Consider the following 23,977-nt stretch of genomic DNA (forward strand, 5'->3'; position numbering starts at 1 on the left):
AATAGTGAAAATACACACTCAGTACCAAAGATGGTTTTATTACTGTCGGATTCTAGAATCCACTTCTGTAACATTAACAATGAAGAATACAAGGTAAACAAGTCACTGAAGTGAATACAGTGTAGCGATATCCACGGCGAGCCCAGGCACCACCATTTAGCCAGAAAATGGGGTTGCCAGTGAATTACCCCCTAGGGTTCATTCCCGTAACCCTGGTCTAAAAAATGTAACTTTTTATTTTTTTGTAAAGAAGGAGATCCTATAATTTTTGCACAAAATTCACCCATCGTTTAGAGACAATTTAACATTCCAAGAAAATATCCATGCCTATTAATATTCCAGAGAGCTGATCACATCAAGCATTGACTCCTCATTACCATCTGATTTTGTGATAAATTAGAAAAATGGAAAACATATCCAGACAGTGGGTGACATAAGTATTGAACAGGTGACCAATTTTCTAAGAAATTGCTATGAAGTTCTCAGCAGACGTCTTTACCAACCCATCCAATCCACACAAAGAAATCAAACCAGTGATGTCTATAACATAGGTTATGTGTAATAATAAGAAATGACACAGGGAAGAAAGTACTAAGTAGGGTTGAGTGATCGGGATAGATCGGATCCTGATCGGCGATTGAGCAAATTTCACGGTCAGGATCAGCTGGAAAATGATCGAAAATCGGATTTTAAAAACGATCCTGAAATCTGAAGATCGGCTCATCGAGATCGATCAGCGATCGAGATAGATCGGATCCCAATCGAGCAAATTTCACGATCGAGATGGGCTCAACCCAGGGGCGTAACTACCGTGGTAGCAGCAGTAGCAGCTGCCACAGGGCCTGGGCCATTAGGGGGCCCGGTGACAGCCGCTACTGCTGCGGGTTTTTTTTTTTTTTTTTTTTTTAAATAGTCCGTTACGGGCCCCATTCACTTGCTGATCCTGGCTGGGCCGGGATCGGCAAGTGACACCGCGGGCCCCACAAACACTATCATTATACTCGGGGGTCTTTGCAGACCCCCGAGTATAATGATCAGCGGACCGGGAGACATAAGGAACATAACAAACACTGTTACTTACCTCTCCACGATCCTGCCTCCGGCCTCCCTCATTCGTGTCTGACGTCACATGACCCGGGTCATGTGACGTCTGACGTCATTAAAGCAGGACAAGAGCGGCAGCCGGCAGCCTAAGAGCCGGGCACAGGTAAGCAACTGGTTTTTTTTTAAATGTTTTTATTCCCCGGGTCTCCAATTGTTATACTCTGGGGTCTGAAAAGACCCCAGAGTATAATAATTGTTTATGGATGTCCACAGTGGGACATAATACTATGTGTGCAGGGGCCACTATTGGGGTTAATACTATGTGTGCAGGGGCCACTATTGGGGTTAATACTATGTGTGCAGGGGCCACTATTGGGGTTAATACTATGTGTGCAGGGGCCACTATTGGGGTTAATACTATGTGTGCAGGGGCCACTATTGGGGTTAATACTATGTGTGCAGGGGCCACTTTTGGGGTTAATACTATGTGTGCAGGGGCCACTATTGGGGTTAATACTGTGTGCAGGGGCCACTATTGGGGTTAATTCTGTGTGCAGGGGCCACTATTGGGGTTAATTCTGTGTGCAGGGGCCACTATTGGGGTTAATACTGTGTGCAGGGGCCACTATTGGGGTTAATTCTGTGTGCAGGGGCCACTATTGGGGTTAATACTGTGTGCAGGATACACTAATGGACATAATAGAGTTCTGAGGAGGGGGTCGGTTGAGGTCTTCGGCGTTGGTTTTGGGGGGGGGGGGGGGCATGTCAAAAGTTTGCCATGGGGCCCCGCCATTCCTAGTTACGCCACTGGCTCAACCCTAGTACTGAGATAATGAAGATGAAACGAGGGTGGACATTTCAGCAAGACAAGGATCCCAAACACACAGCTAAGGAAACAAGCGGTCACCCAGAAGTGAAGGAAGTTGGTTTCTGAAGCCCGCTCCCTTCATTTCTGGGTACAGCCATTATCAGACATGCACCGGGTGGAGCTGAGCAGCCGTTAGCAGCAGCAGATAGTGAAGCCCACTGATGAACAGCCATGTCCCTAAGACCCCTTCTGCACAGGAATAAAAGGACAATTTTTACAAGAATGGAGCAGCGGTCCTGAATGACAATTTCATCACTGTAGATCCTGCCGACAGCCTCACAAGATACTATGATTCGTTTCGATCTCAATTTTGTGCTGACAGACTCCCTTTAAGCATGATGTAGCTGCCTCCCCCTTTATTAACCAGGTCTTCCGCTGAACATAACCAGATTTAGCCGTCTTTATTTGAACCTATTCTATTACAATGAAAAACTTTCAGAACTAGAAAACTGAATTTGATCCCAAATTAATTTATTGCTAGTAAAAAATATTCACGATTTATTGGCTCTGCAGCAGAATAGAGATCGTCTGGAAGTGACGGCAGTCTGACACTATGGACTACATAGATTACAGGGCGTTAACCACAGAAGGATTTTCACACTAACCTCACCGTGATTGACGGTTTCATATCAGTGCCCAAAATAAACTCGCCTGTAGAGTAGACAGAAGATTCTGTCTGATCTCTGGAGATTGCCGCCATGCTTATGTGAAGGGTAAGACTTGTAGCTTCACTGCTACACTGAATAGAAAACGAGTTCTCACCTATTTTTGTTCTAGGATTGAAAAACATTTGTCCCTTTGATTTTGGAAAAGCTGAGTCCGATAGAAATTAGGAAAAATAACGCAAGGGTCGACTTTACTCCTGTTAAGTTTCAATAGATGATGCAGAAATGTATCCGAATGGATAAATCCAATAAACCGTGAGAGATCAGTTCTATCTGTAGTGCCGGAGTGCACAGAACCTGGAGCTGGCCAGACACTCAACCATCATCGGACAAAATGTCCGATGTCGGCCAACGATCGGTCATGAAAATGGCCATACAATTCAGATTTTGGAGGTGGCTGCCCGAGTGATGAAGGGTCGTTCGTATGATCTGTCCTACCATTAGAGTTAAGAACTAAAGTTGACTGAAGATTGGCGGACAGTTGGCCGAAACATCCAACACATCTGTTTTTGGCAAAGACTGCTGTGGACCTTCTGCAATGGCCATGTCTAGTAGACAATGTACATGACGGGATCGCTCATATGATGGTGGAGAGGACTGTCAACTGGACAAGCATTTAAGACTAGAATCACACGGCCATGCCGACTCTTGTGTTTCTCACCGATCCGTGTAAGTTTATTTTCATTAAACCATTCACGTCAACTGGTGAATGTGTTTAGAAAAGACTCTACGGGGAGATCTCATGACGATGTACATGAAGGGACAACAAAGAGAACTTTCTAATGATCTTTTTACTCCTAGACTGGTGACAGGGCCAAGGGGACGTCCTCTATGTCTAGACCGGTGACCGTGACAAGGGGACGTCCTCTGTGTCTAGACCGGTGACCGTGACAAGGGGACGTCCTCTGTGTCTAGACCGGTGACCGTGACAAGGGGACGTCCTCTGTGTCTAGACCGGTGACCGTGACAAGGGGACGTCCTCTATGTCTAGACCGGTGACCGTGACAAGGGGACGTCCTCTATGTCTAGACCGGTGACTGTGACAAGGGGACGTCCTCTATGTCTAGACCGGTGACAAGGGGACGTCCTCTGTAACTAGACCGGTGACTGTGACAAGGGGACGTCCTCTATGTCTAGACCGGTGACCGTGACAAGGGGACGTCCTCTGTGTCTAGACCGGTGACCGTGACAAGGGGACGTCCTCTGTAACTAGACCGGTGACTGTGACAAGGGGACGTCCTCTGTAACTAGACCGGTGACCGTGACAAGGGGACGTCCTCTGTGTCTAGACTGGTGACCGTACAAGGGGACGTCCTCTGTGTCTAGACCGGTGACCGTGACAAGGGGACGTCCTCTGTAACTAGACCGGTGACCGTGACAAGGGGACGTCCTCTGTAACTAGACCGGTGACCGTGACAAGGGGACGTCCTCTGTGTCTAGACCGGTGACCGTGACAAGGGGACGTCCTCTGTAACTAGACCGGTGACCGTGACAAGGGGACGTCCTCTGTGTCTAGACCGGTGACCGTGACAAGGGGACGTCCTCTATGTCTAGACCGGTGACAAGGGGACGTCCTCTGTAACTAGACCGGTGACCGTGACAAGGGGACGTCCTCTATGTCTAGACCGGTGACAAGGGGACGTCCTCTGTAACTAGACCAGTGACCGTGACAAGGGGACGTCCTCTGTGTCTAGACCGGTGACCGTGACAAGGGGACGTCCTCTGTAACTAGACCGGTGACCGTGACAAGGGGACGTCCTCTGTGTCTAGACCGGTGACCGTGACAAGGGGACGTCCTCTGTGTCTAGACCGGTGACCGTGACAAGGGGACATCCTCACCGTCTGGAAGAAGGAACACTTCCCCAGCATCATAGAAGGAGATTCTTTACAGCAAGAACAACGAGGCCATGCAAGTCACTGCCACAGGAATTGATGATGGCGGAGTCATCGAACAAGTTCAAAGAGGGCCTGGATGTCTTTGTCTAACAGAACAATATTACAGGTTATGGGTTTTAGATTTTGTTAAGGACACGGTGATCCCGGGTTTTATACGGATGGCCAAATTGAACTTGGAAAGCATTTCACCTGACTTGGCAAATTGGCATAAACCTCATGGGTTTTTGTTTGCCTTCCTCTGGATCAACACTGTAGGGTTATAGGTTAGACTTCACTGACCGGTGTCTTCATCCAACTTCACGTGTATTGGCAAGCCTTGAACTCCACAAGTCAAAAAATTACAAATTTCTATTTTGTGACTCTTAAAATTTTATTTCTGCAAAAATATTGTGACTTTTTATACCATTCACTTCACTCTTGAGGAAAGTAGGTAGCCTGGTGAGCTGATGTAGTCCAGAGAGATCACAGGTGTCTTTTTAAGAATTGCAAAAATCGTCTCCATCTCACTCCAGTAAAAGAGTCCTAGAAAGTGTTAAGCACAAGTCTTAGGCTTGAAGACGTGCCAAATCTATCCATCAGCGTTGGATAAATTTGGTGTAAATCACGATGAAGCGGACTCCAGCAAAACGGACTTTAAAAATTCTCCTCCATGATAAGTTTCTCAGCGAGATTTCTCTCCCATAAGGAAGGTCATGGTGATTCTGAAACACGACAAGACTTCCTTTCAAGATGCTTGGTACAACGAAGAGCTCAGATCAGCAGGTCAGATATTCTTGGAAAGGAGTCAGAAAGTAAACAGGGCTGTCATCTTAACCCCGGGACAAAGGAGAAGACAGAGAGACGAGGCTGCCAGGACTATATTAGTGGTGGAAGAAACTAACCACAAAACACTAAGCACTCGTAATAACACCAGAGCGCCAAAGAGTGTTTGGGAAAGTGGGAATGGCTTCTGTATTAGGGAGGGAGCTTGCTGCGGCAGCAACCTTCTCCCACTACTCTTTCTGCCCTGCAGACCATCCAAGTGGACAAAGGATTACACCGAGGTATTGCCCCTGTACAAGTACTTAAAGAGGTGACTTCATGTCCTCAGGAACATGAATTTCCTAACTCATCAGTATGTAATTGGTTGAGGTCCAACACCAGGACCCCGCACCTATCACTAGTTCTATTATCACATGCTTGCTCAGCGTCTAGTGATAAAATCCTAGTGGGTAGATCATAACTATAATTTACTGCAAAGGTAAGACGTTCTTCACAATTATATGGCTTTGCCTTATCAGGGTGGGTCGTGAATGCTATCTGGATGAAGAAGTTGTTTCTTAAGGGCCAAGGGCTACAGTATAAAAACGAGCGTTTGATTGATTGGTCATACTTGTACAAATAGAGGACCCAGACTGACCGAATACTGTCAGAACGGGACCGCAGCCTACAAAGTATTAACATGTGGCCAATTTGGCAAATAAAAAATACAATAAAAACGCTGCAGCCCATTATCCCCTTTCACTAAACTGATAGGTAATGTTCTTCCGGCACCTACGAAACCAACGAGAATGGTCTACAAGACTGGTCAGACTGAAGGCGGGTCCCTTGTCGGCTTTCTTATGCGTCCCTGTAGGCCATTCTGACAACATACTTGTGACGTAGCTGAACCTAGAAACCAGTCCTGTCACATTCTGCAAGTGCACGGCCTCAAGTGTGATGTGATCTGTCAGTAAATAAGTCCCGACGGGCGGGGACAGAAATGAGCCCAAGAACGGGAGAGGTAGAAAATACAGAGCGGACGTGCAAATAAAGGGATTCCTCGTCAGGGCAAAATACTTATTAATTGGTTGTGTAGACGGAGGGTGACGGGCTCTGGGTACCAGTACGACAATGACACTAGACTTCATGGGGACGGGGGTGCTGGCAGGGTGAAGTACTGGGTACAAAATCTTTATTCCAGGATGAAGAAAGTCTTGCACAATTTGCTCCTAGGTGAGGACAGGTTTGCACAATACCACAGTGAGCTGTGAAAATATCACCAAAAATATCATAAGACCTCTTTACCAGAACCGGACACGGCTCATCTCCCTCATCTACAACTGTGTGTTTTATCACGTAGAAGGAAGACGTCACCGAGAAGACGTCAGCGAGATGAATCAGAGACTGATGGACTTTGAGCTTCTAGGTCAGGGGAAAAAAAATAAAAAACTTCCTTTATTTGTTTATGGGCCGGATATGAAGAGAAATGTAGAAATAAATAGAAGCTCAGAGATGTGAACGTCACAAAGAGTATCAGAAACGTGGCTACAGCATATGGATTGCATAAGATATAGTGCAGTGCTAAAGTTTTAGGCAGGTGGAGGGAGAGGCTGCAAAGTAAGAAAGCTTCCAGGAATAGAAGGGTTAATAGTTTATTGCTGACCGTTATCAAAATGAAGTGAATGAACAAAAAATAGAAAGTGAAACCCCATCAATGTTTGGAGTGACCTTTGCCTTTTGCCTTCCATCCATTCCTCTACATACACTTATAGACAGTTTTTGAAGGACCTCGGCAGGGAGGTTGTTCCCGTCGCCATCTTGGAGTAGACAACCCCTAGGTACATGACCCATGAGGGCGTACTAATGGGTCAACTGCAGAGATTAGGCTGTTTTTTGTATAGGAAAAGCGCCACACCGGTTTATAGGTTGATCATGGTATTGCAGCTCAGCTCTATTATAGTGAAGCTGTAATACCCCGCACAGCCTGTGGACGGGTTTTTTGAAGAAAGCACCCATCTTTTTCCTAATCCTGTAAACACCCTTACAATCAACTGGGAAAGGTACGGCTCAGTCCTGAGCTATTTTACAACTATTAGATTATCGCCGTAGACCGTGTAACGATTTCACTTCCTCTGGAAACTTTATACGCCGTACACTCATATCACGCTCCATGTTGTCCCTGAGTATAGTATGTAGATATCCATTTCTGGACCGGTCTGACAGGTCCCCGTTGGAAAATCGTAAAAAGGACGATTCAGTGGAAATCCAGCACCGCGATCAAGTGTACGTGGAGGTGTAACAGCTCGGCAAGACGAAAATAAATACTATTAAGCGTGTTCCTTCCTGTCCATAAGCAAAGTAATGCAAGTACCCGGCTGTGGCTGCCCAAACACGGCAAGACTCCGAAGAGAGGCGATAATGCACACCATGACCCGAGCGGCTCCGTGCAGGTGCAATATGGCTCTAAGTTGGGGTTTGCAGAGGTAACATTCCCAACCAACAAGTTTCAGTCTGTTCTCACATTAATAAAAACAAGTCGCAGGGTGAACAAAATATCTGTATGTGAACGACAACTATCAAACTACTCAAAACATCTCCAGAATACGCGCTCGCCTTACCAGAGATACACTAAAGACACTTATTGTCTCTCTGATTCATTCTCGCCTTGACTACTGTAACTCCTTACTAATCCGTCTTCCCCTCACTAAACTCTCCCCTCTACAATCTATTCTGAATGCAGCGGCTCATCTACCAGGCTAGACGCTACAGCGATGCCTCTGGTCTGTGCCGGTCACTACAGCGAGGCCTCCGGTCTGTGCTGGTCACTACAGCGAGGCCTCCGGTCTGTGCCGGTCACTACAGCGAGGCCTCCGGTCTGCGCCGGTCACTACAGCGAGGCCTCCGGTCTGTGCCGGTCACTACAGAGAGGCCTCCGGTCTGTGCCGGTCACTACAGAGAGGCCTCCGGTCTGTGCCGGTCACTACAGCGAGGCCTCCGGTCTGTGCCGGTCACTACAGCGAGGCCTCCGGTCTGTGCCGGTCCCTACAGCGAGGCCTCTGGTCTGTGCCGGTCACTACAGCGAGGCCTCCGGTCTGTGCCGGTCACTACAGTGAGGCCTCCGGTCTGTGCCGGTCACTACAGCGAGGCCTCTGGTCTGTGCCAGTCACTACAGCGAGGCCTCTGGTCTGTGCCGGTCACTACGGCGAGGCCTCCGGTCTGTGCCGGTCACTACGGCGAGGCCTCCGGTCTGTGCCGGTCACTACAGCGAGGCCTCCGGTCTGTGCCAGTCACTACAGCGAGGCCTCCGGTCTGTACCGGTCACTACAGCGAGGCCTCCGGTCTGTGCCGGTCACTACAGCGAGGCCTCCGGTCTGTACCGGTCACTACAGCGAGGCCTCTGGTCTGTGCCGGTCACTACATTGGCTGCCTATTCATTATAGAATAAAATATAAAGTTCTCTCCCTCCCCCACAAGGCTCTCCATAATGCCGCACCTCCCTACATTTCTTCCCTCATCTCTGTCTACCGCCCAACCCGTGCTCTCCGCTCACTCAATGACCTAACACTTCCATCCTCTATTATCAGAACCCCCCCCCGCTCGTATACAAGACTTCTCCCGAGCTGCACCACTTCTCTGGAATGCTCTACCCCGGACAATCAGATTAACTCCCAATTTCTATAGTTTCAAACGCAAACTAAAGACACATCTTATCAGACAAGCCTATCACATGTCCTAATGTAAACCCTTCCGTACGATAATTAGAATCCCCAAAATGTAACCCTCCTCTGTCCCCGCCCCCACATTACCCCACATGATATGAGGCCATCTCAGGATAACTTTATAGGTCCAAGCTCCATCCACATGTTAAAGGACACGACTGGTGACGGCTCATAAAGTTTTATGTTTGTGTAATGACAGTCACCTCTATTACAGAAGTGTCTGACCCCTGTATAAGCAATGCCGCCCCTGCCACCTCTTGTGTAACCCCCTCTACCTCATAGATTGTAAGCTCTTGCGAGCAGGGCCCTCAGTCCCATTGTGTGAAATGACTTTCTTTGTTATGTATCTTTCTGACGGTTTTTGAACCCTACAAATTGTACAGCGCTGCGGAATATGTTGGCGCTATAGAAATAACATGTATTATTATCATTAGGTCAGTAGTTAAAATTCCTTACGAGTTAAAATCTGACCAAAACTAAGAAGATGAGTATTTCTGTGCAAATAACAAAGCAGTCAGTGACAATAGTAAGATTACAGACTAGGGTGAAATTATTCGGTAAGACGTTTGTATTGTTGCATTCTGTCACTTCTACTATCACAAGCGTGGCGCTGAAGGAAAATGGGCCAAAGGGTTTGTAAAGGCCCATAAAAGAGAAAAGTGTCAAACAAAACCAAATGTTGCCCATTCTGTAGAAACAAGTGACAAAGTCTTTGATACTCGGTAGGGAAACATCACAAGATGATCCTGACACGAGTCCCACAAAGAGTTGCCAAGTGTAATCCATTGTCATCCATCCAAACGAAGTGTAATAAAAAAAAAAATAAAAACAAATTAATTTTTTTTTTTTTAAAGGGAATCATTGGAATTTTACATTTCTAACTAAACCGAATGAAATGTCGCGCTTGCGCTGTACGCTCAGGCCCGAAGCTGAAGTGGCCTATAGCATACATACGAAGCATAAAGCGCATGCGTGAGATTTCATTTGTGCCAACGGGCCAAGGAAGAAAGAAGAAGGAGTGAACAGCGAGCAAGAGAGAGGCGGCGATGCAGATGACGCGGGGGTGCTCGGAGCACAGGGGGAACGCCCACTGTGCTCCAAAAAGACTGATTTGCGAAAGAAGATAAGAAATTTTTCTTGAAATTGGCTGCATCGATCACAAAACAAAAGTTATTTCTACAATAGCCCTTCTAAAGGTTACAGGAAGATACAGGCAGGTTAAAAATGTAAAATCCCAATGATAGAAGCCCTTTCACGAAAATGTCTCCTTTCCTGCCCCATTCCCCAACTGATAATGTATCTAATGTACCCTAAAATGGAAACAAAATGTCATTCCACAACAACAAGCTGTCACCTGGCTACGTCAGCAGAAAAGTTAAAAAAAAAATGATATGTCTCAGAGTGGCCAAAGAAACTGGAGCAGAACATAATAATAATTCCAAGCTACACGGACAAAAAAATATTACAGATTAAATGCTGTCTATAGTGATATTTGTTAGACTTTATACTTTGTTAGGATTCATGGTGATTCTTTAGGTCACACCCTGGGCATGCACTTTGCGAGGTTCTCCCAGTAGTTTAGTTCAGACAACGCAACGTCAACCAGAACCACCAAAACACAGCAGACAGCCGGAGTATAGGAGAGGAAGGCCTTGTTCACATCTGCGTTTGTATTTCGTCCAGGGGAGTCCGCATGAAGACCCCCCCCAAACGGAATACCGAACGCAACTGCAAGCGGTGTACATTGAAAGCACATGGACCCCATAGACTATAATGGGGTCTGTGTGTTTGCTGCCAGATCTCCGTAGGGAACATGTGGGTAGCACGCAGCAAGCACACGGACCCCTTTATAGTCTATGGGGATCCATGTGCTTTCACCGCACACCGCTTGCAGCTGCGTTCGGTATTCCGTTTGGGGACTCCCCAGAATACCAAACACAGATGTGAACGAAAAGTAACTCTGTTACAGGAACAGGCGTTCTTCCGCTAAGTTTACACCTGCATTCGGGTTTCCGTTCTTCGGGCCCACTTGGGGTCAAGCATGACCCTTGTGGCTCGTCTGAACAGGAGCGAAGATGGGTAAAATATTGGCTGCTCCGTCATCTCTAACGCTCCATGCAATTACGCTAAGACCAAACCTGCCCCTGACTGCATGGGCCGAAGTGGACACAAGTTACTTGGAATTAGGATAATAAGAGATCCTTACTTGATCACGAGGAGTGAAAATGTGAGACGTAACATAGAAGAGCTAAATCCTGACTACATGGAGGCAAAAGTTTCAACATGTCAGTGCAGGTGTCGGCTGCCTTCATGTACAGGACACCATTAAACTCAGGAACATACACTATACTACTTACAAGTTACAATCTGGACAAAATGAAGAACATTAGTATTTATGTGCAAATAACAAAGCAGTGACAATAGTAAGATTACAGACGAGGGGGAATCATCCGGTAAGAAGTTTTTATTGTTACATTCTGTCACTTCTCATTTATTCTTTGAAGCTGCAACATTATTACAACTTGCTAGAAAAGATACAAGTGTAGACAAGCGTGGCGCTGAAGGAAAATGGGCCAAAGGGTTTGTAAAGTCCCATAAAAGAGAAAAGTGTCAAACAAATACTGAAATACTACTGCTACCCCCATCTGGGATCGCCTTCCCCATAAGGTATCATTTCTACTAAAACAGGATTCAGCTCCAAAAAATGGGTCACAGAGAAGGGCAGTCAAATGTTGACCTCGTCAGGAAACCGTCCTGACCATGACCCAATGAGGTGGACATCAAATAGAAAATACTGAGGCTATAAATACTGCTGTGAGGAAGGCGACAGATGTAGCGGTGACACAGAATAATGGTCACATCAGATTGGTTCACACCATCACATTTTTCTTTTTATGTAGATTGTGAGCCCCATATAGGGATCAGTATGTCTTTGTAGAGTGGGAGGAAATCCACACAAACACGGAGAGAACATACAAACTCCTTGCAGATGATGTTCCTAGCGGGATTCGAACCCAGGCCTCCAGCGCTGCAAGGCTGCAGTGCTAACCACTGAGCCACCGTTACAGATATAGGTCATGTAATGTATAGATTTTTTTTTAATTCAACTCTAAATTTGCATTTAATGAAAGATAACCTTGTGCAAAGCTGCAAAACGAAGTGTCCACAAGTGTCCCTGTAGCAGAGGCTTCTATTCTAGCGATAGGGTACCTGCCTGGTGTGTCTGGGTGATACAACCCCGACATCCGTCATTTGCCTTATTGGTTATATTAACCCTTGCAATGCTTGACCAAGGGCGTCCCGACTGTCTCAGAGACGTGAGCCGAGCGCTCCAGATTACTTCCTGGAATTTCTGAAATATCTAAGTCCAAGCCTGTGCTTAAGAATTGTATCCTAGTGCTGCTACAGAAGAGATATACACTGCGGAGGTCAACTTCACTTCTATGTCAACACTTTTACAATATGGACTTTGTTTCCTCCATAAAAAAAATTCATAAAGGAAACAGAATTTAAAGGAGCAGTGTCACCAATGGCGCTTATCCTCCTTCTATTACCATGATTGTGGGTGCTGTGGATGCTCAAAATGCGTGATTTTAAGATTTTAAGCTTGAATAATGTTCATCATTTTATACCTCCCGGGCGATGGATGTTTAGTCTGATAATGGATAAGGGCAGTGGCGTAACTACAGAGGCAGCTGCCACAGGGCCCGGGTCATTAGGGGCCCAGTGACAGCCGCTACCGCTGCTATCATTATACTCGGGGGTCTTTTCAGACCCCCAAGTATAATGATCGGCGGCCCGGGAGAGGTAAGAAACATAAAAAACACTGTTACTTACCTCTCCATGATCCGGGCAGGCTTCGGCCTAGTTGTCTGACGTCTCATGACCCCGGCCTGCGTCCCCAGTCATGTGACGTCTGACGTCATTGAAGATCGACTCCAGTGGAGGTCAACAGCGGAGGAGCCGGGAGATAGGAGAGTAACAGTGTTTTTTTCTCCCCCTAAATCTTTAGCAGTGTATTGCGTGATTCTCTGGGAGCTCCTGGCATCTTCTGCATTTGTTTACATGGGTATCTTCCTGTTCTGTTTTCCTACAACTACCATGATGCATTGCTATTCGCTCAGAGCTGACTCCTCCTACCACCTCCCTCTCTCACTCACACCCCCTCCTTGTTTCCCCAGCTTTGGCGTAAGCTTGCAGCACATAACTTTTATTATTTTCGAACACCTGTCTGCTCTCTAGCTTACGCTATACCTAAATGACAGTGCCATAAATACACTTATATCCATACGTTGGCTGTTCGAGGTCACAGATGAGGCTCAATAGAACGACATGGCCTGACAAGGTAACAACCTCCTTACAGTGCTGAAGATACAATCACAGCCAATGAATTGAGAGGGGCGTACGGTAATATCTGAAACCTTTTCTATTTCCTGGAAACAAGTTCCACTTCTGTACGTTGCTGGTGGTCCGGCAGCTGGGACATGTGGAAAACGTCATAACAGATGCAAGAAAGTCATTAACGAAATAAAAGGAAGAATTCCAATATTAGGCTAAAAAACCTGGACTGTGAGTATTTCTCTGTGAGTCACACGGCCGGACTCACTGCACAACTCATTACGTTACATTGACCTTTTACCTATCAAATCCAGGAATCCCCAACTCCCTATAACGTGCGTTACATGTGACTCACCACCAATCAAATCTCCTGACCACAAGGTTGTGACAATGGTTCTCTTGTATTGGGACTATTGCAGCATTTAACCTCTTAAGGACACTGAATAGTCTATTTTCGGGTGGCCATTGAGGGGATTTCTGACCCACAGTCTTTTTATATGTGTTGCCATCCTCATGTCCAGTTTGTTACTAAAAAGCCTCGAGTATCAGGTCAGATCTGACACCAATAAAGCAGTCCTAGGGTGTGAACACATTAGATGATGTAGTCCATAGTGAAAGCAGTGTCTAAGAAAAGAGATAAGAAATTCCCAAACTGCATGTTGCAATGTATTATTGAAAGAAAGAAAAAATTATAACAGTGTAATAACATAAAAAGGAAACATATATATTACAGTATATATATGGTATTGCTACATTAAGTCATAATTTACCAAACCATAAACAGCAAAACACAAAAGCAATGGTTGAAATGCTGTTTTTGCTAAAATGCTCACCCACAATAAAAAAAATTAATAGCTAATCCATATATTATATGTACCCAAAAATACTGTCACTGAAACACACAAATCATCCTGCAAAAAACAATCCCTGCATTGAAAGGCTGAAGCCACACGTTGCAAAAACAAAACGTTTTACAGCACCTGCAAAGTGGATTCTGGGTAATCTAATCCACACATTGCAGAAATAAATCGGCAGTCTATGGAATCCCTTGTATTTCCCGCATAGGTATACTAGGGGAAGAAAGTCCACAGATGAAAATTCAGCAAAATCGCAATTAAAAACCCACCATACCGCAAATGCACTGGGTTTTTTTTTTGTAAAAGCTTAGATACGTAGGACCTTAGCCTAAATGCTGCAATGACCAATATCAGGGCGCTTTTGCAGGACAGAATCTGCTGTTGATTTTGCCTCATTGTTTGCATCTGTGGTTTAAGATTCCCCGTTCATGTGGGACTAATCGCTTTTGTATGCGTATGGGTTTCCATTCAGGGGGAACCCAAGCGGACTTCCCAAACACAGATGTGAATAGAGCCTGAACTGCCCTTTATAGGTTCTCAACTTTTAGCATCCACCTTTAGCTTTGGCTTTAAAAACTGTATTAGGCTAAGACCCCCACGGGCCGTATCCGCAGCACTAAAGCGCTGCGGGAAGAACCGCTGTGTAATCGCATTGTGTTTCTTCCCGCATCGATTTTAAGAAAAAGTTCACAGAGTTTTCCTCTGCGGACTTTCTCTTCCCATTATATCTACGGGAAAGCCGGCGGCGTTTCCGTAGATATAATTGACATGCTGCGATTTTCAAAGCCGCAACGGTTTTGCAAATCGCAGCGTGTCCGTGCTGCGATCTTTTCCGCAAAGTGGGGATGAGATTCGCATGAATCCCATCCACTTTGCCTGCACTGTACAACACCGCGATTTTTTCCAGCAGCGTCTCCTCTGCGGGCAAATTGCGGTGTTTATGACCCATGGGGCCCCGGCCTTACATGTTTTTTTTTTTTTTTACAGAATTGTGTTTGCAGCTTCTGGAATACACAAAGTTTATAACTCACAACTACCGGTAGTACAAGACGGAAAGCGTTTACAAATTTTTGCATCATTTGAAGTAGATGTTATGTAAACTCTAAAGGGATTGCTTAAGAGGAAACATTTGGAAATTTCTAGGAATTAAATAAATCAAAAATATTCCAAAAAGGACACAGTTAGGTCAGTTAACCCGGAAGCCGTGACGTGCTGCAATTTGTACACACAGTGACTGGTCAGGGGATGGTGCTGCGCAGAGACAAAAAAAAAAACAAAAAAAAAACACTAGAGTGGGTCTTTGTTCTTTGGACATTGGGAGCACAAGTGGTTGCAAAAAATATTTTTTCCATTATGGCCAAACCAGAGCGTTTACAATGTGGGGTCCTGGCCTAAGGCAAAGCACAACCTGGCCAGGCAGTGACAAGAACTGGACTGCAAAGATACCTCGTATAAGAGAGAAAATGATTTATAGAGCTGAGTAACTAGACAAGTATTTACTATAGGAGACGACCTCTCCATATACAACACGTCCTATATACACAATCTACCTACACAAGGACCTGCAGCAGATGCAGTGAGTGCACCGCACCTGTAATACTGGTGCAGGACGTTCTGTCCTGTATATAACAACAACAATTCATAGAAAGTGAAGTCTCATTTTAGTGAAGGTTTGACATGTGGGGAAAAAACTGGGAGAATCTGGAGGAAATCCAAGAATACACAGGTAGACAAAGGGCAAGCATCCGTGCTACAAGATTGTATATACGTAGGTGTATATATAGGAGCAAAATGGAGCTGATAGAAAGCGGAAACAACAATGCTGATGTCAAAGTCCAAACATGTGCCTATACCTGTGTATACGTGTATGGCGGACAGAAACATACAGACATCTTTATCATCTGATCATTTACCAAAGTGTCCAGGATGGGTTTTACAGAAAAAAGCAAAACCAGTTTGTATACATATACCCATATATATCTGTGAGTGTATACCTCTATATGTGAATACATACCTTCATATTAGATTAGTGCATGTATTACTATAGGTGTACACATACATACAGATGTAATACCTATAGAACTTTACATCTACCAATATTCTGTCTTTCTATATAAAGTTTACATATATATATATATATATATATATATATATATATAGGGCAGATATATCTATACATGTGGTTCTATGAAGTGTGAGAATACTACAAGTATACAAGGTTTGCATCTATCTATATACAGTGCACATACAGTATACCTATGAGTGTATATATACTGACAAAGTGCATGTATCTGCATGAAGTGCATTTATACCTATAGAAAGTGTATACAGCTGCATAAAGTGCACATATAGCTATAGCTGTATATATCAGCATAACATGTATGTATACAGAGTGCATATATACCTACACAAAGTGCACCTATAACTATATGTGTGTGTATAGGTGTATGTACAGTATTACTGGGGTATATATATAGGTGTATGTACAGTATTACTGGGGTGTATATATAGGTGTATGTACAGTATTACCTGTGTAGCTATGTATACATATAGAAGTGTATACACCCACCCCAGTAGTTCCATTGCTCAGCCTCCATACAGTCCCTGCTCAGGATACTCACCGGTATGTACAGAACCGCATGTCCAGTCTGCACACAGGCAAACGAGCAGGAGCAGCAGCCCGCGGTTCTGGCCGTCCATTACTGCAGAGAGTGGCGGCTCCGGTCCGGCAATGTCCTCCGTGTGTACTGGGCAGAGTTCTCCTATTCCCAGAAGCCGAGCCGCCTCCAGTCACTGCCCGGACACCTCCCCGCACAGCCCGGTCACCTCCCCGCACAGCCCGGACACCTCCCCGCACAGCCCGGTCACCTCCCCGCACAGCCCGGTCACCTCCCCGCACACCTCCCCGCACAGCCCGGTCACCTCCCCGCACAGCCCGGACACCTCCCCGCACAGCCCGGTCACCTCCCCGCACAGCCCGGTCACCTCCCCGCACAGCCCGGACACCTCCCCGCACAGCCCGGTCACCTCCCCGCACAGCCCGGACACCTCCCCGCACAGCCCGGACACCTCCCCGCACAGCCCGGACACCTCCCCGCACACCTCCCCGCACAGCCCGGTCACCTCCCCGCACACCTCCCCGCACAGCCCGGTCACCTCCCCGCACACCTCCCCGCACAGCCCGGACACCTCCCCGCACAGCCCGGACACCTCCCCGCACAGCCCGGACACCTCCCCGCACACCTCCCCGCACAGCCCGGTCACCTCCCCGCACACCTCCCCGCACAGCCCGGTCACCTCCCCGCTCTCACCCCCTCACGTCACGTCTGTGCTGAGGTCCCGGGGCAGGTTGTGGTGACGGGCACAGCTTCACCTCACAGCCCGGCATTGCTTTGACAACTGCTTAAAGGGGACGAGAACTGCAAAGAAATCCTGAAATCCAAAGCGGCCGCACTGGAGACAATGATAGCGCCGTGTAGTGTACACCCCTCTGAGTGCAGGTGGTGGCAGGACAGGGGCACATTACTATAGTACAACCCCCCCTCACCACATCCACTATCTGATCCCAGATGGACTCGCCCAGTGCTGCGGCCGCAGGTGCTTCCATGTGTTTCCTCCCTCTTGTTACTTTGTAACATTTTAATGAGAATTGAGTAAAAAGTTACATTTTATGGAAAACCTTCTACCCGGTGACGCTGGATTTATATCTTCATTGAAGACACATTGCTATGGTCACACCTGGTCTGATAGAGGAGCAGAACAATAGACATATGGACCGCTATAACAGCAGGCGCCACAATACTTGGTGGACACCAATGGGATCCGTTCTTGTGCACCCGGTTCCAATCCGTTCCCCATTCCACTTCAAACAAAAATAACACTTTTCTCTTCACATTTTTCACCCTTTCCAGGCGGAAACCAGGCAGACTCCATTATAGTCTATGGGGTGCGCGGGTGACCGCTTTTATAAGCAGGTTAGGTTTCCATTCAGGGGGTCCCCAAGTGGACACCCCGGACACAAGTGTGAGCCTAGCGTTCAGCGTTTTTGGTGGTCTCTGTGACAGAGACTCATGGACTGGCATCAGGGCCACCACCAGGAATTTTGCCCCCCCCCTGCGCGCCGCAACAAGTTTAGCTCCGCCCACTTTTCTGTTGACTCCACCCATTCTCATTCATTTTCATGTGCTCCCACACAGTATAAGCCTCCTACAGTCACCTGTAAATTATATGACCCCCCCTCCATCTCTCCCCAGTTTCATATACACCCTTCATCTGCCCCCAGTTTCATGTCCCCCCTCCATCTCTGTCCCCAGTTTCATGCCGCTCTCCCCCTTCATCTGCCCACAGTTTCATGTTCCCCCATCTCTGCCCCGGTGTCATGTCATTCCCCCCTTCATCTGCCCCAGTGTCATGCCATTCCTCCCCCTTCATCTGCCCCAGTGTCATGCCATTCCCCCCCCCTTCATCTGCCCCAGTGTCATGCCATTCTCCCCCCCCTTCATCTGCCCCAGTGTCATGCCATTCTCCCCCCCCTTCATCTGCCCCAGTGTCATGCCATTCTCCCCCCCCTTCATCTGCCCCAGTGTCATGCCATTCCCCCCCCCCCCCATCTGCCCCAGTGTCATGCCATTCTCCCCCCACCCCCTTCATCTTCCAGTGTCATGCCGTTCCCCCCCTCCCCTCCCCTCCCCTTCATTTGCCCCCCAGTTTCATGGGCCCCCTTCATTATGTTAAACACAAAACAAACACTTATTTACACTCACCCTTCCTTCATCACTCCCTCGCCGCTCCTCTCTCTGACGCTCCTCTCACTCCACTGACTGGTGTAAGCGCGATGTGACGTCGTGACGTCACGCGCGATGTGACACACGCCGAAGCCGGGCGCAGCATTAAAGCAGGAGCTGAGCTGAGCTCCTGCTTTAATCGCCTGTGTATTCAGCTCAACGGCGTCCGACGGACGCCGATGAGCTGAAATTGGGACAGGCAAGTGCCGGGGGGCCCCAAGAGGCTCTGTGGGCCCCGGCACTTGCCCGACTATACTATAGTGACGCCGGCCCAGGGCACAATTGCTGCTGCGGGCGCCAGGGGGCTGGCAAAAACCGCCCCCCCCCCCCCATTTTTCAATTTGGCCGGGCCCCTGACACCAGTAGCGGTAATACTGGCCTATTGGCGGCCCTGACTGGCATGAATTCAATGATGGCTGACTGGTGGTGACCAAGGGTCCTTTCACACGGAGTAAAGTGCCGCTGATTCTAATACAATAACTCGCGGCAGAATCAGCGCTGATAAAAAAAAAAAAAAAAAAAACAGTTAAAGCGCCTCCCACTGATTTCAATGTGTTACACACGGAAAACAGACACCAATGAAGTCAATGGAAGTCTTTATCAGCGCTGATTCTGCCGCAAGTTATCATGGCAGAATCAGCGGCACTTTACTCCATGTGAATTCCCCGACATGGATTCTGAGGCAGATTCAGCATCAAAATCAGTGCCAAAAAAACTCAGTGTGAATGGACCCTAAGAGCGCTGAAAAAAAAGCCTCCCATTGATTTTTTCGGCTAGCAGATAAAGGAACCTATTGAAGTCAAGGCTTTTTTTTCAGCACTGAAATTCCACACCAAATTCTTCACCATTTTCCTCTGTGTGAATAGACCCTTAGGACTAGTTCACACAGAACTGAAGACCGCGGTTTTTGGTCCTGATTTCGACGCGGGAAGCTGCGTCAGAGTAGGACCGAAATATGCCTGCCACGACTGTCGCGGCTTCCCACTCCGGAGTAGGCCCAAACGAATGGGAGATAGGAGATAGATAGGAGAGAGAGAGAGAGAGATAGATAAGTTCACACGGAGTAAAATGGCGTGTATTTTGGAGTGTAATTTTACACGTGTAAAATAAGACTCCCATTGACTTTAAATGACATTTTATACGTGTATTTTGACGTGTATTTTCAACGGGAGTTGAATTCAGTCAATGGGAGTCTATGGGAGTCTTATTTTACACGTGTAAAATTACACTCCAAAATACACGCCATTTTACTCCGTGTGAACTGGCCCGACTGTTTCAAGAACTGATTTAATGCGGAGAGCCAAGTGCAGACGTGATCCCAGTCTCTCAGCTATTTTGAGGCAATTTTTGGTCTTGTATAAAAAAAAAAAAAAAAAAAGCTTTGACATTCTTACACTTTCAAGCAACCTCACCCATGACAGACAGTAATAAAGCAGCTGCACACAAATCAGTCATATGTCACCGTACTATGTAACCAGGGAATGCAGATCATATTCTGAACCCGCAGGACAAAATGGTTTAGGTTTACTGATATAACAAGATAACAGCAAACCACAACCAAACAGAAGTAGCTATATATACACATACACACACACACATGTATACACACATACACAGCTTTATACATAAGGTAACGTAGTTACTAGAGATGAGCGAGTAGTATTCGATCGAGTAGGTATTGGATAGAATATTACGGTATTCAAAATACTCGTACTCGTTTGAATACTACTAGCTAGAAGTCTCCATTGTGGTCCGATTTTAGACCCCACCTCCTCACAGATAAGCCTCCGGCAGAACCAGCGTTGATTGGCTGAATGCTGTACACTGGCCAATCAACGCTGGTTAATTCATTCCTATGACAAAAAAGTAAGCTCCCTCATAACAGCAAGCTGCCAGCTCTCCCGACTAGCAAGGACGAGTCTGCTGCAGAACCAGCGTTTATTTGCCGCAGGCTCATCTTTGCTAGTCGGGAGAGCTGGCAGCTTGCTGTTACGAAGGAGCTTACTTTTTATCAGCGCAACTGCAAGCACTGTGTAGTTAAAGCGCACGGACCCCATAGACTATAATGGGGTCCGTGTGCTTTAACTGCACAGCGCTCCTCCTAAACACTCTCCTCCTGCTACTCGTGGACTTGGTGACTCTCCTTTAGTCGAATAATGGTTTCCCCTGAAACGAGCATTCTTTCCCCATAGACTATAATGGGATTCGATATTCAATCGAGTAGTCGAATATTGAGGCTCTGCTCGAAACGAATATCGAATCTCGAATATTTCACTGTTCGCTCATTTCTAGTAGTTAACCCTTAGTCACACCACAACAGGTAACTATTACCAGGTCGGCTGTATTATTATTATTATAATTATTATTATTAACATCAATCTGCACAGAGAACTAAATGATCCTGCAGTATGTCTGTGTTTCTTTCTTTTTTAGTTGCTATGATTCCTAGGATTTCTCTATCTGCCATGAGCTTCTATGTGTTTCTCTCGTTATATACTACTGTACCATCTATGAAACTGTATCACTGAAATTTCCCCATTGTGGGACTATTAAAGGAATATCTCATCTTATCTTATTAGAGGTGAGCGAGTAGTATTCGATCGACTACCTCTGCGCCATAGGTATGCGCGTAAGCGGCTGAACACCAAGGGGTTAAATGCATTGAATATTCGATGCGCTTAACCCCTTGGTGTTCGGCCGCTTACACACATCCATTTTCCACATCAGAAACTCTCAAAACAAAACAAATGCTGAAGAATAAAAATAAAATAAATATGTCCCAGACAATGAATATTATTAAATGTCCTCACCGATTTGCAGATAGCTGGTTATTCATTAATACCATGTTTTTATTTTCTGTGGGCGGCCATCTTGCCCGAGCTTCTCCTCTCATCTATTGTCAGTGTTGGATACAAAGACGTGTTCTTGGACAACATGTAAGTTTTGCTTTGTCTGTCGCTTTTACCAGTTATTAATAGACACGCGGAAAATCGTGATTTATGGGGAAACCCTACAGTCTAGGAGAGAAGTTCACCAATAAATCACGTTACCCACAAAGAGGATCTGACATCTGTAGTGTGATCAGTAGTGACCTCGCTCTAGAAAAGGAACAGCAAGGAGAAAGTACAGAACTATAAAATGTTACTCGAGTTGTAGAAAATTCATAGCCGAGCCCTGACATCTAGGACACGCTGCAGGATCTCATCACAGCAGTATGTGGCTCAAGATATATCCCATAGAATAAATGTTGCCTGTCTTTTATAAAACTGAACTACAATGTATCGTCTGGTCACTTCTGGAATGAACAACCACAGATGAACTTGGCCTAAGATCAGCCGCTACTTCCTCGAGCACTCAACAGACTTAATAGGATTAGAAGCATCTTCTAAGGATCATATAGGAGACACAGTGACTCTGCACTACAGTCAGGCAAGTATTAGAAAGCAGGAAACATTGAGGTTCACATTGCGTTGGAGCATTTCTTTGCCAAACTTTACCAACTATAGGTCAAAATTAGGTTTTTGGCATCGGTCAGTAAACTTTAGACATTTCGACACAGTTGGGGCAAAAGTTTACTGACTCTCTACATTTGTCGACCCTTTTCTTAAACGGGTTATCCATGATTTATGTTTTTATGGGCTATAGGATAGGCCATTAATATCTGATCGCTGAGGGGCCAACAACCGAACCCCGCACTGATCTGTATGGAGCGGCTTCTGATGCCCATACTATATACAACGCGAGGCCAGAAGTCTTGTATAGAGGCTGGGCACCACTACTGCAGCTCAGCTCCTATTGATTTCAATGGATATCAAGCAGTAGTACTGGCACCAGTGGTGTAACTACCGCCGTAGCAGCAGAGGCAGCTGCCACAGGGCCCGGGACATTAGGGGCCCAGTGACATCCGCTACTGCTGCTATCATTATACTTGGTGGTCTTTTCGGACCCCCGAGTATAATGATTGGCGGACCAGGAGAGATAAGAAACATAAAAAAAACATTGTTACTTACCTCTCCACGATCTGGGCAGACTTCGGCCTAGTCGTCTGACGTCTCATGACCTTGGCCTGTGTCCCGGGTCATGTGACATCTGACGTCATTGAAGATTGACTACTTTGGAGGCCGACAGCGTAGGAGATGGGAGATAGGTGAGTAACAGAGTTTTTTTTATGTTTTTCTCCCCCTGGGTCTCCGATTATTATACTCGGGGGGTCTGAAAAGACCCCAGAGTATAATTCTTTATGGGTGTCCACAGTGGGGCATAATACTGTGTGCAGGGGCCACTATGGGGGATAATACTGTGTGCAGGGGCCACTATGGGGGATAATACTGTGTGCAGGGGCCACTATGGGGGATAATACTGTGTGCAGGGGCCACTATGGGGGATAATACTGTGTGCAGGGGCCACTATGGGACATAATACTGTGTGCAGGGGCCACTATGGGGGATAATACTGTGTGCAGGGGTCACTATGGGGCATAATACTGTGTGCAGGGGCCACTATGGGGCATAATACTGTGTGCAGGGGCCACTATGGGGGATAATACTGTGTGCAGGGGCCACTATGGGGGATAATACTGTGTGCAGGGGCCACTATGGTGGATAATACTGTGTGCAGGGGCCACTATGGGACATAATACTGTGTGCAGGGGCCACTATGGAGGATAATACTGTGTGCAGGGGCCACTATGGGGCATAATACTGTGTGCAGGGGCCACTATGGGACATAATACTGTGTGCAGGGGCCACTATGGGGGATAATACTGTGTGCAGGGGCCACTATGGGGGATAATACTGTGTGCAGGGGCCACTATGGGGGATAATACTGTGTGCAGGGGCCACTATGGTGGATAATACTGTGTGCAGGGGCCACTATGGGACATAATACTGTGTGCAGGGGCCACTATGGAGGATAATACTGTGTGCAGGGGCCACTATGGGGACATAATACTGTGTGCAGGGGCCACTATGGGGGATAATACTGTGTGCAGGGGCCACTATGAGGTATAATAGAGCACGCAGGAATGCGTAGGAGGGGGTCAGTCGAGGTCTTCGGTGTCGGTCGA

General features: G+C 46.6%; 1 protein-coding gene across 1 annotated transcript in view; it reads right to left on the reverse strand.

Annotated features, from left to right (window-relative positions):
• Positions 1-16,828, reverse strand: part of LOC142185624 (interleukin-13 receptor subunit alpha-1-like) — a 29,951-nt gene extending 13,123 nt beyond the window's left edge. The window contains exon 1 of the mRNA XM_075261049.1: positions 16,750-16,828. Coding sequence (XP_075117150.1) covers positions 16,750-16,828 — 79 coding nt within the window. The remainder of the gene's footprint in view (positions 1-16,749) is intronic.
• Positions 16,829-23,977: the final 7,149 nt, after the last annotated feature.

Source organism: Leptodactylus fuscus, chromosome 11, assembly GCF_031893055.1.
Source record: "Leptodactylus fuscus isolate aLepFus1 chromosome 11, aLepFus1.hap2, whole genome shotgun sequence".
NCBI lineage: Eukaryota > Metazoa > Chordata > Amphibia > Anura > Leptodactylidae > Leptodactylus > Leptodactylus fuscus.